The following is a 14,252-nucleotide window of genomic DNA, read 5'->3' on the forward strand; positions in this document are numbered from 1 at the left end:
GAGTGCTATTTTCATGATATATATAATTAATTATTTTTATTTATATTATTTTATTTTATACATTTTTTTGTTTGTTAATATTTATGTATTTATTTATTTCAATCCAAAGTCACAGGAACAGCCCTGTTTTTTTATTGCATTATCTTATGTGTAGAGGAACTAGCTCACAGCCACCAATCAGATTCCATCTTACGAATTCTAATGCAGATGAAACAAGCTGACATCCTATTGGTCTTTACTGGCATCACAGACAATTTACATTAGACTTACACAGCGGCCTCCTAACCTGAAGAGCTTGCAGTCTGGTACACATGGTGGGAGCCGATGACGTATTTGTCCTTGTTATATACATATATATATATAACACATAGTATACAGTATATGGTATTATATGTCACTGGTGTATACATAGTATATATGGTATTATATGTCCCTGGTGTACACATAGTATATATGGTATTATATGTCCCTGGTGTACACATAGTATACAGTATATGGTATTATATGTCCCTGGTGTACACATAGTATATATGGTATTATATAGTATAGAATGTTCTTGTGATTGGTACATTTGCGCAGTCCCAGGCAGTCAGAATTGTGAAATAAAGAGAAGTCTGTTGGTTCCGCAGGAAGAGGCGCAGCCCGCACACAGGCCTGTCAAATCCGACAAGTTTGAGTGCCCAGTAGATGAAGACACCCCACCCACAGCTCCGCCCCCGAGGGGCCCCGCACGACGCAGGTACAGGCGGAAGGCGCTGAGCCCCATGTTGTTCCAGCAGCCGCTCAGGTTGTCGGGGGGAACAGACAATGAGGATGGGGCGGAGCTGCTTGAAGACGCCCCAGGGAAGTGCGCCCTTGGACCGTTGTGGCTGGAGCCCAAAGTATTACCAACGGGAACGGGAATGGAGGAGGAGCAAGAGGAGGAGGAGGAGACACTTATGGTAAGAGGCTTTTGATTGGTGGATAAGAATAATGGCAATACTTGTACGGAACCTGTCCTGGATGCTGGCAAGGCGGAGCAGGTCTGAGTCTGCAGAGGAACTACAAGTATCAGCATGCTTGATGACCGTGGGGGTCCATGCATGTCATTTCTCTGGGGGGAGAAGAGATTTTAACGACACCCATGAAGAAATGTGGAAATTTTTAGGGACTTAATAAAGCGTCAAAACTTTAAAGTGTACCCAAAGTCAAATGTTATCATTTTGGTGTAGCAGGGGAAGATTAGGATCACCGTCCCTGTCCCATTGGGCTGAAAAGTAATAGAGGGGATTTCCCCTACATCCTGTTGTGTCTCCAGGACAGGAAGTGAAGGGAAATCTCACCCAACAGGCCACAGACAGCCAAAAAAAAAACTGAGCCGTGTATCCCCCTCCCCCAGGAGCGGTCAACTCCAGCCCCCCAGCTGTGCTTTAACTACAAATCCCATGATGCATTTGTCTGCGGAAGTCATGCCTGTGGCTGTCAGTGTCTTGCAATGCCTCATGGGACTTGTAGTTCCACCGCAGCTGGCGGTCCGGAGTGGCCCACCCCATGCAAAGCTATGGGCTTTAGATATACTTTTAGATGATGTGGAATTGCCGAGGGGACGCGTTTTCCTGCGCTCACCTGACTTCCTCTCTAGAAGAACAATGTCATCATATGTCGCTGCCGAGCCTAAGATGGCAGATTTGTAGAACGTTGGGTATTTCCTGCGCGTTGGTGGAAACGTTTCCGGAGATCTTCATTACAAATGCAACGCACGTTAACGCACGGCCTGTGAATGCACCGCAAGGCGGTAAATGGGCCCCCAGTCTCTCTCTCTCTCCGGGGCCTCCCGGCTGTCTAATCAATTTTCTCTCTCTCTCTTCTGCTCCCCCCCCACCAGCCATCACCCCCTCTGTCCTTCTGGAAGCGCTGTCAGGGGATAATAGGGGGGAAGTTCGACAGCTTAAAGAGAAAGAAAAGGTTATCGCTTCCCGTGGCGGCGGAGGTAACGCCATCCGGAGTGCGCCGTGTGTGCCGTGACATAACAGCATGCCATTATTTGTCCTTTAACTTCGTCCCTGAACTGAATGCCATTATCAGTTCACTGTTCACTGTTAACCGGCTGCTGTGCGAATGGGGCAAAAACGAATGTTCTCAGTGTAAATTCTCTTCTGGTCGAATGTTCTTCATCAGGTTCATTTATACAGAGCAGAGCGCATGAGGAAAATACATCATTATGGCCACTAGGTGGAGCCGAGGATCACAGGAAATAATGTTATTAGGAAGATATCATTCCAGAGAACAATGGAGAGAATGAGCATATAAATGTAACCGTCGTCCTCCCCGTAGTATCAGTGGTGACATGTATATGCTCATTCCCTCCAGAGGTCTCTAGAATTGTGACATTTTGGGGGGTTATTCACGTAGGAGCCGAAGGATCCAGTCGTAGCTTTGGCTGATGCTTAGGCTCTCTTCAGCCGCCGGAAGCCCCTCGGTTCAGTCAGATCGAAGGGCTGCTGTACAGGATATTCACAATAGCCCGACTGAGCCGAAGTGAAAGCCGAAGTGAGTGGCGAATGGTCAGCCGAAGGCCGGCCTTTCACCCCCCCCCCCCCCCCCCCCCCCCCCAACGACAGCTGGGCAGAGTCAGCTCTAACAGGTCCCGGCCAATAGGAAACAGTTGGGCGGAGCTAGCTGTCACTGCTAGCTCTGCCCAATTGTTTGTTTTTTTTAAATATCTTTATTTTTTAATTTCACTATTTTGTTTACACTTTTAATTTTTTTTTTTACTTTTTTTTTTTAGTTCAATCTGAGTTTATTGAGTTTTTCAAATACATTACAAGGAGGTAAACCCGCAAGTTCACCTTGACGGCAGAAAAAAAACAAAAAAAAACACAAACAAAAAAAAACCAAAACCATAACTTGAACCGTCCCAGCCAAGAAAGGTGTTTGCGGTTTTTTACTTTTTTTTTTTTTTACTATTTTCACTATTTTACTATTCTGCTCGACCACGGAGGTACCAAGCAAAATAGCCGAGCATGAAATCAGCCGTACAAGCCAGAAGGGAATAGCCGGTGTTCTGTCACAGATTGTGACTGCGTTAGAATGTGTGACCAGTGACGTAATCACGCCCATTTTTTCGGTGGTGGAATGTGGGACCGGTCACGTGGTCGCACATTCTAATGTAGCCACGCCCATTTTTGGGCTTCATCCTGAAATGTCACTTCTATCCGACTTTGTATCGCAGTCACAGAGTCGGATAGAAGTGCCATTTCAGGACCGATCAGCTGTTCCAGGGCACATCGGTTCTCCTGCACATACCATCTGCGATGCCGATCTGTCGGGTAACAGCAGAAAAAGCTTTGAATTCTACACCTTTTGCCGGTCACACATTTTTACCCCGGAAAAAAATGGGCGTGACTACGTTAGAATGTGTGACCACGTGACCGGTCACACATTCTAACGCAGTCACAATCTGTGATAGAACACTGGACAGCGTTCGGCTCACTTCACTTTGGCTGGGTTATTCACTTGGCTGCCTTCTGCAACTTTATGAATAACCCCCTTGTATCTCCTTTCTATCAAATATGTATTTCCTATGCTCCTCAGCTCCACCTAGTGGCCATAATATGTATATATTTCCTATGCTCCACCTAGTGGCCATAATATGTATATATTTCCTGTGCTCCTCAGCTCCACCTAGTGGCCATAATATGTATATATTTCCTATGCTCCTCAGCTCCACCTAGTGGCCATAATATGTATCTATTTCCTATGCTCCTCAGCTCCATCTAGTGGCTATAATATGTATATATTTCCTATGCTCCTCGGCTCCATCTAGTGGCTATAATATGTATATATTTCCTATGCTCCTCGACTCCATCTAGTAGCTATAATATGTATATATTTCCTATGCTCCTCAGCTCCACCTAGTGGCCATAATATGTATCTATTTCCTATGCTCCTCAGCTCCATCTAGTGGCTATAATATGTATATATTTCCTGTGCTCCTCGGCTCCATCTAGTGGCTATAATATGTATATATTTCCTATGCTCCTCGGCTCCATCTAGTGGCTATAATATGTATATATTTCCTATGCTCCTCGGCTTGTGGCCATAATATGTATATATTTCCTATGCTCCTCGCTCCATCTAGTGGCCATAATATGTATATATTTCCTGTGCTCCTCGGCTCCATCTAGTGGCCATAATATGTATATATTTACTATGCTCCTCGGCTCCATCTAGTGGCCATAATGTGGTATTCTCCCCATTTGCTCTGTTCTATGTGAATGAACCTGATGAAGAACATTCGACCAGAAGATAATTTCCACTAAGAACATTTTGCCCCATTCTCACAGTGAATGAATTAATATGCAGTTCTGCTGGATGAATACACAAACCCCTGTGTGTTATTAAATGGAATTTGCGGTTGTGTTGTGTTGGAATTTTGTTGTTGTTGTTGTTAGATATGAATGTGATAAACTTTGTCCAAGCTTGAGCGGCTCTGATCGGTTCAGAACTCTGTGTTTGGCTAGCTGGTCTTATCTCAGCGTTCCTCACCAGACATGATGGAAACAATGATTGATATGACAACACCGAAGCACCATTTCTCATCCTGGGGTACACTTACCCTGGGAGGGACCTTGGCACAGGCTGCTTACAATATGGCGGGTCACCAATCCACTGCCCGAGTTGTGAACAGCTGCTGCTGACCCATTGTTTCCTCTCCTTCCTTCATTGTAAGTGGAAGAGGGGGGACAATGTACACAATAGCATGTGATCGCTGTGATTGGTCATCAGCCACAGCAATCACATGGTACCCAGCCACTCGGATCAGCTCGGTACACTGTCTCTGTGTACTGAGCTGTCCAATAGCACCCGGGTAGCAAAGGGGTTAAGTTATTAGGGATGCAAACTTTTTGGACTCATAGGGTCCCTTCTTCAGGCTTCATACAATTCTTAACGAAGGGACCTTTCTGTACTGGAGACGGTGGGCACCGGGGCCGGTGATGAGGGTGAATCTCCCCAGCGAGGACACAGACAGCAATACAAACCTGACCGGGGTTCTAACCTTTCACCGCCCCATCCAAAAATACAAATGTTGACCTTACATACAGTTTAAACATATATTTCCACACATATATATATATATATTTACCTGATATCTGGCTGCTGGAAACCTCTGCCCAGCAGCACTCCAGGAGATGACCTTATCAGTGCGCTGCTGGCCCATCAATGTCTAATCACAGGCTGGGCCGGGTCCTAGAATAGTAAAGTCTACAGGAAGGCCCAGGACTTCGCTGTACCATCATCTGGTAGGGGTGCCTGGATCAGAAAGCTGGCTGAACAGAATTACAAATTGACATATTTGTGGTCCAGCAGCATATTTAGCTTTTAACCCAGAGTTGTGCTTTAACCCTTTACTGATCTGGAATCTTCACTACCCTTATATAAAATTAATTCCTCATCTATGTCTGGAGCTCCTCTTTCCTCATCCTCCCCTTCTTCTTCTCCCCGTGTCCCTTCCATTGTCTCATGTCTCTCTCTCCTCTGTCTGCTTCATTCATTTCTTCATTCTCTCTCTCTCCCCCTCTCTCCTCTCGCTGCTTCATTATTCATTCATTCTTTCTCTCTCCCTCATTCTTCATTCATTCTCTCTCTCCCCTGTCTGCTTCATTATTCATTCATTAATTCCCCCCCTCTCTCTCTCTCTCCTTCATTCATTATCTCTCCTTCATTCTTCATTCATTCTCTCTCTCCCTTGTCTGCTTCATTATTCATTCATTAATTCCCCCCTCTCTCTCTCTCCTTCATTCAATCTCTCTTCCCATCTCCCTCTCCCATTTCTCTCTCCCCATCACTCTCTCTCTCCTCCCATCTCTTTTCTCTCGCTCCTCGCTCTCTCCCCTTCCTTTCCTCTCTCTTTCTCTCCCCCTTCCTTTCCTCTCTCTCTCTCCCCCTTCCTTTCTTCTCTCTCTCTCTCCCCCTTCCTTTCCTCTTTCTCTCTCTCTCTCCCCCTTCCTTTCCTCTTTCTCTCTCTCTCTCTCCTCTCGGTCTCTCTCCTCTCTCCCCCTTCCTTTCCTCTCTCGCTCTCTCTCGCTCTCTCTCCTCTCTCCCCCTTCCTTTCCCCTCTCTCTCTCCCCCTTCCTTTCCTCTCTCTCCCTCCCTCTCTCTCTCCCTCTCTTTCTCGCTCTCTCTCTCTCCCCCTTCCTTTCCTCTCTCTCCCTCTCTTTCTCGCCCTCTCTCTCGTCTCATGATTCACTATCTGTCAGTGATCCTCATCCGTCATTCTCCCCTGAGTCTTACTCATCACTTTGTCCGTTCACAGGTCAGCACGTACTTGAATGCAAAGGACAGTGAAGGACCAGATACATGCCAAAGCTTGACACTGCCGAGACCGTCAAAAAAAAATCGGTCATCTGAACAATTCACTTTTCTATCTCCAAATGACTCGAAGAATAGATCCAGTTTACTTTTCAGGAGCCTCAAGAGAAAAGAAAAAGCTCAAAGGTGTACCGTGCAAGGGATCATGGACCTGTACTCTGAGAAGAAACCCAACACCCAAGAGAGCACCAAATATGAAACCTCCACCTGGCCCCCCAAACTTGACAGGGTCACCCCACAACCCGACTTCGGCAAGTTTCTAAATTATGTCAAAAACCCGTTGACGAAGGAGATTGATGCTGAATGTACTGTCTCCAGGACAGATATAAAGCAAACTGAAGTGCAAAGTCCTAATTGTACCAAACTGATCTCTCAGGTCCCGTGTCCTCACCTGACCTTGGGTTCTGTCTTGGTTCTGGATCTCTCCAAGGAAACTCGTTTGACGGACAACCTTCAGGAGTCCCTTCGAATTGTATCTGTTGAAGACAATGGACCCTGTCCTATTTTGGATGATTCTGGAGGAACAGATGATATGAAAAGTACAGGACCTGCAGAGCCAAACGAAGAGGATGATGACCTCCAAGAAACCCGAAATCCATTGCAGTCATTGTGTACAAAGTCATGGATTGAAGCATTGGCAACCAGCTCTGGATATTGCAGGCAAAACATACACGGCTATGGAAAGCTGGCAGACAGTTCACAATCACGGGACCTAGAAAAGCTAAGTGATGACTTTATCAGCTTCCAGATAGATAGACTTTCACCCATTGGCGTCCTCCATCACCTGGAATCTGAGTGGGATGGACAAAGAGCAGACTCAAAGTTGGGTGAACCGCAGAATGTAGGTACATCCAGCTATAGAGAGGACAACCAGCTCTCCAAACCTCACAATGGATTTGGTACTGTCGCCTCATCCATCTCTGAGAAAGCCGCAGATTGTGCAAAGCCCTTCACTGACAATGACATGAATCCTGAACATTCCAAATATAATTCTTCCTATGTGGAGTTTATCAGATCACATGATGCCAAACCCAGCCCTATAAATGAGCCTTATAGTTCAACCAACCACCCACCCAAAAAGAGGAGTAATATTAAGGCTGCTTCTCGTTCATTCCCCGAAGTTCTCCACCCTGATCAGGAGTTTCTAGAACATGATGATAAGGAGCTGGAGGACATCTGGAATAATGCTAAGCAGGGGCAACTAGAGAACCCCGTCCAGAAACCTCACGTCATATCGTTGAAAGCAACCAGAGGAGACCAAATAACTAAAGCAAAGCGAGAGACCCAAAATCACAATGTACCAAGTGGCCAAGTAGTCATGAGGTCAGAGCCAAACATGTTGGTGGCCACATTTACATTGCCCACCTCAATGGTCTTATCTTCAAGCTCAGGGAGGGAGAAGGAGCAAGGGGAAGGATGCAACCCGGGCCAAGAAGAAATAGCGGTGTCTACCGCTAACCTCACCGAGAGTCACCAAGGAGACAAAAGTCGGCAAACGTTAGAGCAAGAGCCCCATGCTCTGAAGAATAAGCCTGAGGGAATGGAGACGTCCATAAACATGGTGAGATGGGTTCTCTGTGTTTATGACGGAGCTCCTCTGTTTATTATCCTGGGTGGCTCCATGACCAGAGAGGAATACGTAGGAGAAGATGATGAGAGATACATAAGACAATGTGAAAACACTAGAACATTGTTCATTGCTTGAATGGTCAAGAGGTTGAGTTTCATGTTCCTATCCCAGGGCCGTTTTATAGGGACAAAACATTCATTGGCTCCAGGCCCATCTATCCAGGGCCCCACAATGGGACTTGTATGTAATAGGAACCCAGGAAGTATAAAGATCAGATGAACCCTTTAGTATTTATTAAATGTCCAAGACAATACATTAGGTTTCTTTAATAATAACAGTTATGTATTCATTCAGAATGGCACCCCAATGCACTGAGGGGCCCGCTCTTTGCTTCATGTCCGGTTTTTACTGTGTTGTGGTGTCAGCCCATTCAAAACAATTGGGTTTTCTTTAAAGCAACATATGTCAATGGTAATGCAACTCTAAGATATGAAGGGGATGGGTTGGTTGGGGGGCAGGAGAGACTGGGGGCTCAAACCTTAAACTTTCTGGATTGATCAATGGCTAACACTCTACTACTGATGTAACAGGAACCCAATAAAGGCTGGCTAAGGTTGTGAAGGGTGAGGGATAGGTGAGGATGATGAAGTCGTGTGGCGCTCTATGCGGCAGTGGTACATAATCTGACCAAACTCTGTGACCCTTTATAGCAGGGGGTGTCAAACTCAATTTAATCGTGGGCCGCATCAACATTATGGTTGCCCTCAAAGGTATCTGTAAGACTATATAAATGTATCTAATCTTTATCATAATTGCCTCTGCATTCCATTATCACTGGTTTTAGTAATAACTTAATACCTAGATCTGAAAGTAGAAGTCTAGGAAATGGCCTGCTGGGCCGGATTCGGCCCCTGGGCCTTGAGTTTGACACATGTGCTTTATAGACTCCCATATTTATGGAGAGGAGCTGGTCCTTAATGGCATATATGGCTCGGCTGTCTTCAGGGCAATGCAAAGCCCACGTCAGATATATTTCCATGGCACAATATGTTTTTAGGTGGATCCACTCTGGTGGTTGGAGAAGATTAATAAGGCTCTCTGTGTGTTTTGAAGGTGACCCGGAAGTTGGACTATCAGCTGATGGAAGGTTCCCTGGAGAAGAAGCACATCCTGCAGTCAGGGGGAAGGAAGGTTAGTGATACACGGGGGGGGGGGGCAATGTTCAGACAAAAGTACGACAGCTAATACCTCCTGCTAAAGAAAACACACCGAGAGACAATACGTGGAAGAGAACTCTGTGTAATACTGTGTCTTCCCGCCCGCAGGCCTCTTCCCGCACCTGGGGGGTGTTTTACACTGTGCTGGTGAGGAGAACCCTCTGCTTCTACCATGACCGCAAACATTCCACCAAGGTAAGTGACTGACCACCTCTCCTATAACCTTACACACATGAAATTCTTACCATTAAACAACGACTGTCCCTCTTTTTATTCTCTCACACTGGTCAAAATCTGAAATCTGACCACTGTGTGGCCCTGATGGGACCCCCTACTGTTGGACCAATGTTCTGCAGCCACTGTCCCACGCTCCTTCTCTCATGTCCTACTATTTTTTTTTCTCTCTCCTCTCGTTTCCTTATGTTACAGTACATGGTTCTGTAGAATCAACCCATCCATCCCATTTAAAACCAAGCCCATCGTAAAGTGGAGGGTTTATTATTCTTGCTTTGTGTTGTTTCTTCTGCTTATGGCTAAGCTGCCTCTGTACAAAGTTGCAAGCTGTTCCTTTGAGAACTTCAGACCCTCATAAGGCAGCCAAGAAACCTAATCACAGAGACAATTTGTGGCTTGTGATTCACTTGTCAAGAGACAACTTGCAGCAATGTCCATAGAGTGCTTAGATGGAGAAATCTGCCGATGGCTGAAGAGAACTGAAATGCATAATGGTAACTCGCCTTCTGTGTCTCCTGACAGAGCCCGGTTTCTGCGCCCCCCCTGGACCTCACAGGCGCGCTCTGTACCCCAGAATTAGACTACACTAAGAGGAGCAACTGCTTCCGGCTGAGGTCAGTGAAATGTCGGGTCACATTTCTGTCATTTATTTCAATTTGGGTAAATAATATCAGGCTCATTCTTGGTGAGCAGATAGAGAAAGCAAAATTATAGAGCTTTGGGAAATCAGTGTGTGGGGGGTCATTCACAAAAGCACACACGGCCACACGCTTTGCAGTAACATCCATTGGAATAACATACATTGCTGTCCGTGCTTTGCAGTGACATGTATTGCGGTAACATTCCATACATTGCAGTAACATACATTGCAGTATGTCATAACATACATTGCGGCAGCATGCTTTGGTGTAGTATGCACTGGTCTGTGTACTGGAAGAAGCTCATTCAGCTAGATGGTAAAACTCAGTTCCTCCATTGTTGGGAATGGATCCGGAATTTTCTGAAGGTTGTGTATTGGGAAACATCAATCTATGACAGCAGAGCTGGTCCCCGGGAGCCCGGCATGGCTCTTGTAGGCATGGGGCACCATCATATGCAGCCTCCAGGGAGTCACCTGTCCCTAATGGCGGCCGCACACCAGCAAATGTTAAGGCCAATTGTGAAGCTTTCCATCAGTTTCCAATCGCCAAACCAGGGACACTGAATATGGATGGAAATCTCTCAAAGTTGCCACAGTGACCACAGAAAGACACATTTGATCAATTTACACACAAATGTCGCTATTTGGATGCTTGAACTGTGATTGGCAGATTGCTGTGGTTCTGATTGGAGTTCTGAGTTTGGTTCTGAGTTCTGATGGAAAGCTCCAGTTGTATCACCAGTATAAGATCTGCCCTCATCCTTGAACTGGCCATACACTTGAGAAGTTTGGGGCAGCTCCAACAAGCTTCCAATTGCCCAGATGTGAATAATGAATGGTGCTCTTTGGTACAGGCTCCACCTCCTCAGACACCAATCATGTTCTGTGATTGCATTGGCTGTTGCCTGATTGAAATGCAGAGCAATTAGTGGACTGCACCGTCCACCAATCAAGAGTCTGCAGAGCACGATGAGGTGGTTGCATATTACTTGAGCTGCAGGGAGCCTTGCAAGCCCTCTCAGCAGCACACACACCCCGCAGCTCCTCTTCTCAGCTCACCAACACACCATCAACTGTGTGCAAAGAGTAAAAAGCTTCCAGCCTGCTCCGCCCTCCCCAGCACTGTCAGATAACTCCGCCCCTTACGTTGTTCACCATTTCTGCCCTATAATTGTGTGTTTTTTTCTGCAGATTAAGGGACGGGTCTGAGTACCTCTTCCGGGCCCCGACTTGTGAGCTGCTCCAGGAGTGGATGTGCAAACTCCGCCACAATTCAGGTGAGGGCCCGCGACGTAGGCGCCTTATATAACACTACGCAGGGGGTGAATGATGGACAAGCTGGGATAGAGATGATTGAATGACATAGTGAAAGGCTACTGGACTGTGTGATGATCAGGCCACCCAAGGCGATATTTCACTTGGAGGTGGAGTCTGGTTATCTGAAATATCTGATGGCACTTCATATCTCTTGGGATTTCACCATCTGTTTTGCCCACTTTGGGGTGTTCCAGCCACTCATGTTACATTCTCCATAATATACAAAATGAAAAGTCCATCAGGATTGGTGGGAAATCCTTGTAGTGGCCACTCAAGAAAAATGGGGGGCCATAAGGTGGTTTATCTCTCTGGTATCCGCCAACCAATGAGATCTCAGGTGTAGGTGGGATGGATCATTAAATGGTGGTATAGATGGAGCAGGGTGTGGAGGTCAGTAGATCACTGTATTGCCTTTTGATCTGCAGGCATTGAAGACACAGATCCACTCCGAGAACCGCCACTGGGGTTTGACCGCTCTCCACATCTCGCATCTCGGTGAGCTCATGTTATGATGAAGGAGAAATACCGAAATTACAGATCAGAAATTGTTTTTTAATGTCCATCGCACGTTGCCTAAGGCCGGATTTACACCTCTGTGGTGCGTTGTCATGTGTTGACATGCATTGAGGTGTTACCACAGCTTTTGATGCACCTACAGATTTTTTGATTACCTGACACACCCTTTAAAGAGAACTATGGGGTCAGTGTTGTTCCCCATAGTTCTGCTAATGGTCACGGGAGGACATAAACTAGCGTCCTCCCGTCACCCAAAGCTCAGTATATAGCGGGCTACAGCTTGCGGTATACTGAGACCGCCGCAGCCAGGATGGATCCCGACATTACTGTAGAGATCCGCCCAGTTGCGTGAGTGACAGCTGGCTCTGCCTATCTAGAGGCAGAGCCAGCTGTACCCGCCCCCTCCTTTCCTCCACTCAGCACTGGAGGATCGGAGAGGGGACGGGGGGAATCCCTGCTGGAAGCCGTGACTGACAGTCACCTCTCTCTGCGGGGATAGATAGAGAAGTGAGCGAGCGAGCTCACTTCCCGATCTGTTTCATTGTCACACGTCGGCTCGAACTATGAGGATGGGTGACTTTTACTCACCTCATAGTTCTCCTTTATTGCAAAGATGGCTCCCAATAAAATGCGGGTCCATTTTGGGGTGTTGAGGATGTGCATTGGGGTGGCATTCAGAACAAATAGTTTCATGACTTGTGTGTTGCCGCACATAACCACAATGCAGAGGTGTGATCCAGCCTCAGTCTTCCATGTGGTAAAAGCTCATCATGAAAAGTGCTAAAAAAGTGATAGAAAGATTAATTGAGAAGAGTCCTCGGGGGCGGAGCTTTTGCACATGCTTGTTGTTGTTTTCCCCTTCCTTGGCACTTCACCAGTTTTTCCTCTTGCCACTGAAAATAATAGATTATGTCAGCGTTGTGGTGAATTATCATTGACATTTCCATTGGAAAAAAAATGTGGTGTCCATTCTTTATAAATGGGTGACATCTGCAGAAGCATTGGTGAACCTGAGCAGTGACATTGCCAGAACCATCAGGATTGAGTGATGTGCCCATTTCTGACCATGTAGATATAATATACATTATCAGCTGTGTGATCATTATGGCGCCAGGTCGCCAGATATCACATTTGGGCTCTTGTTAAGAAAACATTCACTGATCACTGATGTGCCGCATTCATAATACGTATCTCTGTATTTCTGCACTCAGAGGCCGCCCGCTGAATTCCTGTACAGCAGACCTGGGCCAGCCGGTACCAGTACGAGGCAGAGACCCAGCGGAGCATCGGTCCGAGCCACATCCGGAGCCATTTGGTGTGTCGGCTGGTGAGTAGACATGCCGACATCTGGCCAGACAACCAGCGGATTCATCAGGACAAGTCACCTATAAACCCTCCACTCCTCCTCCTCTGTCTACAGGCGGCTGCAGAGCTGACACTCGTCAGGTGAGGTCTCGGGTACCAGACAACATTCCGAAGTTTGCCGATTCAGAGTTCGATGTGAGTCTGACAGCCAGCAGGAGGCGCTCTCGCTCCTTCAGCTCAGGTGAGACCGCAGCAGACGCACTTCGTTAGTGTTGGTCGCAGGGTAGCGCCGGGCTCTGAGGTGCCGAGAAAAGTGATGGGACCCAAAGGAAACGATTGAGAGCGCGGTTGGGTTGTTTTACTAAAGCACGAGACTTAGCAAAGTCAATGTTAGTATGATTGGTTGATTGAGGTGAACACAGCTTTGCCTTACCTACTAAGCTCCATGAACAGTCTTTACTCCTTTAGTAAATGTATCAGAATGTATAAGACCTGAAAATCTACAACAAACACCCCATTACACTGAACTGAAGGCCAAACTGTAAATCCCAAAGAATAAACACTTCCCTTGTCGTGTATCTGCAGCCAAATCTGTCCACGCCTCAGATTTCCTCTTCCTCTCTGTGCCGGTAACTAGGAGGATGGAAGGAGGAGTGAGGAAGGGAGGAAATAAGCATTCAAGTGTAAAAATGGGAGGAATGTGAGGAAGGGAGTATGAAAGTACGGGAAGAAGAAAGAGAGAGGGAAGATGGAAAACAAGGGGAAAGAACGCATGGAAAGCAATAGAGAGAAGAGTAAGAGAAGAAGAAAAGTTAGAAGAAAAAAAGAGAGAGTTAAGTAAAGTAAAAGTAAAAATGTGAAGAAAGGAGGATAGAAGAGTGAGAGAAAGGAAGAGTGAGAAGGACAGGAAAGTGAAAGAGTGAGAAAAGTGAGAAAGAAAGTAGTGAAGAAGAGATGGGGAGGATAGAAGAGTGAGAGAGAAAGTAAAGTGATAGAGACGTAGAAATAGTGAAAAGGACAGGACAGCGAGAGAGGTAGAAAAGATAGAAGCATGAAAAAGTAAGGATAGGAGAGTGAGAGAGGATAGGAACGTTGGGAGAAG

The 14,252-nt window shown here is 46.4% G+C and overlaps 1 protein-coding gene across 1 annotated transcript in view; it reads left to right on the plus strand.

Moving 5' to 3' along the window:
• LOC108803197 (spectrin beta chain, non-erythrocytic 5-like) overlaps nucleotides 1–13,391 on the plus strand; it is a gene marked incomplete at both ends in the record, with an annotated part of 44,798 nt that extends 31,407 nt beyond the window's left edge. The window contains 8 exons of the mRNA XM_018575036.1: nucleotides 630–941; nucleotides 9,035–9,112; nucleotides 9,247–9,333; nucleotides 9,895–9,986; nucleotides 11,204–11,289; nucleotides 11,755–11,824; nucleotides 13,057–13,172; nucleotides 13,266–13,391. Coding sequence (XP_018430538.1) covers nucleotides 630–941; nucleotides 9,035–9,112; nucleotides 9,247–9,333; nucleotides 9,895–9,986; nucleotides 11,204–11,289; nucleotides 11,755–11,824; nucleotides 13,057–13,172; nucleotides 13,266–13,391 — 967 coding nt within the window. The remainder of the gene's footprint in view (nucleotides 1–629; nucleotides 942–9,034; nucleotides 9,113–9,246; nucleotides 9,334–9,894; nucleotides 9,987–11,203; nucleotides 11,290–11,754; nucleotides 11,825–13,056; nucleotides 13,173–13,265) is intronic.
• Between the last annotated feature and the right edge of the window lie 861 nt (nucleotides 13,392–14,252).

Source organism: Nanorana parkeri, unplaced genomic scaffold (assembly GCF_000935625.1).
Source record: "Nanorana parkeri isolate BGI_ZX_2015 unplaced genomic scaffold, ASM93562v1 scaffold3487, whole genome shotgun sequence".
NCBI classification, from domain to species: domain Eukaryota; kingdom Metazoa; phylum Chordata; class Amphibia; order Anura; family Dicroglossidae; genus Nanorana; species Nanorana parkeri.